At 38.9% G+C, this 4,279-nt stretch overlaps 1 protein-coding gene across 2 annotated transcripts in view; it reads left to right on the forward strand.

Annotated features, from left to right (window-relative positions):
• Window positions 1-1,509: 1,509 nt before the first annotated feature.
• The window catches only part of dennd1a (DENN/MADD domain containing 1A), a 28,506-nt gene continuing 25,736 nt past the window's right edge, over window positions 1,510-4,279 (forward strand). For both annotated transcript variants that reach the window (XM_023397891.2, XM_023397893.2), the window contains exon 1: window positions 1,510-1,655. In XM_023397891.2, the coding sequence (XP_023253659.1) occupies window positions 1,639-1,655 (17 nt within the window). In that variant the 5' untranslated portion in view covers window positions 1,510-1,638. The remainder of the gene's footprint in view (window positions 1,656-4,279) is intronic.

The raw sequence follows: 4,279 nt of genomic DNA on the forward strand, positions 1-4,279 counted from the left end.
TTTTAATATTTACATTAAAAAATAAGACCTTTACATAATAAGGTGTCCCCTAATGATCAAATAACATAACCACAGGACCACTGCTTAGTCATTATTCTCACGAAAACCTCAAGGCAATAAATCCGGCCCATAGTTGGACCACATGCTTGTTTTCTTCTGGCCTACTACACGCCCAGTTCCATCCCATAGACAAATGTAATATTTTTACATATACTGAATTTCCAAATATGAAATATATGTACATAAAAACAATATTTGAAAAATTTGAACAATTTCATATATTGACATACATATCTATCATATGCAAATATGCATGTTTATGTATGTATGCTTATATTGTAGACATATATTAATATATATGCATCCCAAAGCCTTTGAATATATCTTGATATTCTATACAGTAGGGTCTAAAATTCTGAATGAGAAGATAGACATGTTTAAAATTGATGAAAAATGAATAATAAAAACATATATAAACATATAGATTTTTGTTTTTATGTTGTTAATAAACTTGCATACATTAACTATATATTATTGGCATATATGCTTGCAGCATGTTATACCATATAAAAATTCATCATAGATATATGTAATATATGTACATATAAAAATTTTATCATGGTTATTTCATTATAAGTTATAAACTTATATCTTTGTACATCCAGAGGATGTATGTGATAATAATAAAGTTAACATATATGGCGACGTCACTCTTGCTATAGGTACATACTGTATATGTCATATATTACATTTCTGTATGGGATGGCCTGAATCTGTCCATATACAGTATGATTGTCTGATGCTGCTTCCACATCTGGATCAATTCAGTCACACACCCAGAGAAAAACCTGAAGCTGTCAGACAACACCAAAACAGCTGGAAACTGCCCAGATGTGGAAGTGCCAGGGCCAGACTTGGGTGGAGGAACCATGCATGTTGGGCCAGAAATTTCTTTTTGCTATCAGAGAGGCAGGTTCAAGGACTCTTATTTTGAAAGGGTCTGTGCTTCTGTGTTTGGCAGCATAAATTGCATAAAGGTTTTGTAAAACAGAGCTAATAATTCCCTCTTACCATGTTTAGACTTTTATTTTGAATGTTAATCAAAATCGTGAAGATGGTGTTTGTGTGTTTCTGTCAATATATATATGTCTGTCTGTATATATATATATATATATATATATATATATATATGTATATATATATATATGTCCGTGTGTGTGTGTGTAGAGCTTCCCAAAAGAACCTCAAATAAGTTCTTATTACCTGGTGGTACCTTGGTGTAAGTACATTTTTGGTTATTAATCACCCATAAAACCTCAATTAACCGCTACTGGGGTAAGTAACGGGTAAGTAACGGCAGGCATGAATCTTATCACGCGACCCACTCGTCAGCAGCACACGTATCATGGGAGCTGTAGTTTCTCTCGCTGTGTTACTCCGTATTACAAACTCACCCGTCCTCTACAATGGAACTACAAGTCCCAGAGATCTGCGCGAGGCAGAGCGTGATCTACGCGTGTGGACACACCATGGCGTAGTAGAGCTCTGTGTGACAGGCTAGCATCAGAAAAACATCTCCGGACAGACGCGTCTGCGCACTGATATCGGCTGCCAGCGACGGCGGGGCGAGGAATAAGGATGGGGTCCCGAATAAAGTAAGAATGTTTACCCGCCCGTTTATCGGAGGCTGTTAGCGGCCCGCTGCTCTGTTAGCTTTGTTCCTGTGAGTCATTGGGAAAGATACAGTACAGTGCGAGGCCCTGACTTGTTGCGACACAGGCTAAAAACACTGGAGGCTCACCACTGTACTGACCGGAAAAACAATGCATTTACGTCTCTTATGGTTTTGAGCTCTACTAGTCCTCTACAAGCTGTCACAGGCTGAGACAGAGATGACTTGCAGTGAGTTAGGAACATATTTGTGTATGTACAGCCAGTGTAAACATGGTATCTGTGTCAGATGATCATCCTGAACATGATGCCGGTTTTCAGGTCTGAAGTTCAGAGCAGAGATGCAGGGGTCTGACAGATGTCCTTGTGCTTAACTGTAGCCTAATGATTCCTCTGACACCATGTCAATATTACAGATCTATGGCTAAAGTGTCATTAGGTGTTGTTAGACTAAGCAATTTTAGTCAGTTGTTCATGAGTTATTATAATTGCAGAAAAATGACTGTCACATCTGTACCATCCCAGTTATATAACACAGTAAAGACTCTTTGGTCTTTATGAAGCAGAGAACTTCTTCGTTTAGCTGCACAGAGGCAGTAACACTGCTCAAGCAATTTGACAGAACTGGGTCATAGAAAGTTGAAGAAATCCTATTAGTAAGAGAATTTCTGCAGAATGCAGACAATGACATGTCAGGATCAGCATGTCAGCAGGGTCATATTATGGTGCGCCTGCTGTGTGGGACATGTTGATAATTAACAAAAGTGTGTCATCAAACCCGTTTTGTTGTAGGTCAAACATCCCAATTAGGGGTTTTAAGCAATTTATGTTAATCATTAACAATTAACAATCATTAATCATTTATAAAATACACAATAAACCCTTTTTTAACCACTGATGTTCACAGCAGAATCACAGTAAAGAATAGATAAAGTAAACACCTTTAGTAGTTACTTTCAATTATATATTGAACAGAAACATTTCAAATTGCAGCGCTTCCAGTCCCATTTTTCACTATTCAATGACTGGCCATAAAAAAATCCAAAGTATTTATCAGAGCAAATGATGTCGTACAACTTCCATGCCTCATTGGAGAAAATGCATTTGGTAAGCACTAAACCTGTTGAACATATGTAACAGTTAAAGGTAGAATAAGCAAATCTGAGAGTCTGATAAACTGTAGATATTTATCTCAGTCGTAGATATTTTGATCTCAAAAAAAAAAAAAACACCCTTCCCTTCAGTGCTCCGCCCCCCAAATTCATGGACGCACAACAATACAATGGTGGAATCCAGAGTGCACACAAACATATCATTCACAGAGTGGAGTGAGAACTAGAGAGAGCTAGTTGTTTAGATTGTTTTCACAAGACTAAAGTGGCACAGTAGAGGACTGTAGGTTTGTTCGTTAGTTAGCGTTACCAACAACAAATACGTGTGACCGTTAACACAACATTTGCATTTATTTAATATTCCTGTGACATTGCTCTCACCACACTGTGACCTGCTGCCTCTGCCTCTCCCTCAGCTGTCTCATACCTGCAGCAGCTTAACTGACCACTTGAGAACCATTGAGAACTGACTTCAGTATTGTTCAGTATCCACTGTGTCCACATCTCCTAACGTAACACCATGTGCCTCCCTCTTTCCCGTTTCCTTCTTTCTTTTAGTCTCTGCGTGTTAGCTGAACCAAGAGGTACAGGGGAGCGAGTAGAGAATAGTTTATCAATCGCGGACGGCCTCATTCTGACGGATTAAAAAGACAAACAAATAGTAGCAAATGTACTTGGGCGTTAATATACCTGTAACGTGTGTGTGGTAAACCCATAGCCAGCACACCAGCTGCAGACAGCGTTACTCACAACTCTCCTGCTACTACAGCTAACACCACGCCAACAACATGTGGCAAAGTCCTGCAGTAGAGACTACAGAGGCACAGTGCACGTCTTTTCTTATATTGCACAATGCACATTGTTTTTGTCAAACTTATTTTTATTCATTTACAGTAAAAGCACAGAGTTTTACGTTGGAAGCAACATACCTCACTTTCATACTTTACAGCAAGATGTATGCTGTGTGTGAAATTGTTGTATGTTTATTTTTATTTTTTTAAATGTTATAATTTATATTATACAGTGAGATATTTACACGTTAGATGTGCAGTATGCTGTGCTGTGCTGCTCTGAGCTCAGTCCACAGCATCTATTGAGTTCAGGTCTGGGCTCTGCCTGCACCACTCCAGAAGGTGGATTTTCTTTCTGTAGTAGATTTACTTTGATGTTTAGGGTCATTGTCCTGCTGGTTCTGACAGCAGTCAGTTTGGTGTAGACTGTTTGTGCAGCATCTGTCTGTTGAGCAGCAGCTGAGCAGGAGCTGTGGTGCAGAAACAGCAGGCCAGGCATGTAGAGTATTGCGAGTGACAAGAACCTCCATACATCCATAATCCATAATAGGCTAATTGTTATTTGTGAAATAAATACAGAACACAGAATAGAAAGAATACAACTAGTACTGGTTTCACCTGACCATTGTTGTGGTCGTCCACATGAGACCACAACAATGGTCAGGTGAAACCAGTACTTTCACAGGTACTTTGGTGGACCCACCC

The sequence above is a fragment of the Seriola lalandi genome, unplaced genomic scaffold, assembly GCF_002814215.2.
Source record: "Seriola lalandi dorsalis isolate HSWRI2012SDOR001 ecotype SW California unplaced genomic scaffold, Sedor1 jcf7180002054939, whole genome shotgun sequence".
NCBI classification, from domain to species: Eukaryota; Metazoa; Chordata; class Actinopteri; order Carangiformes; family Carangidae; genus Seriola; species Seriola lalandi.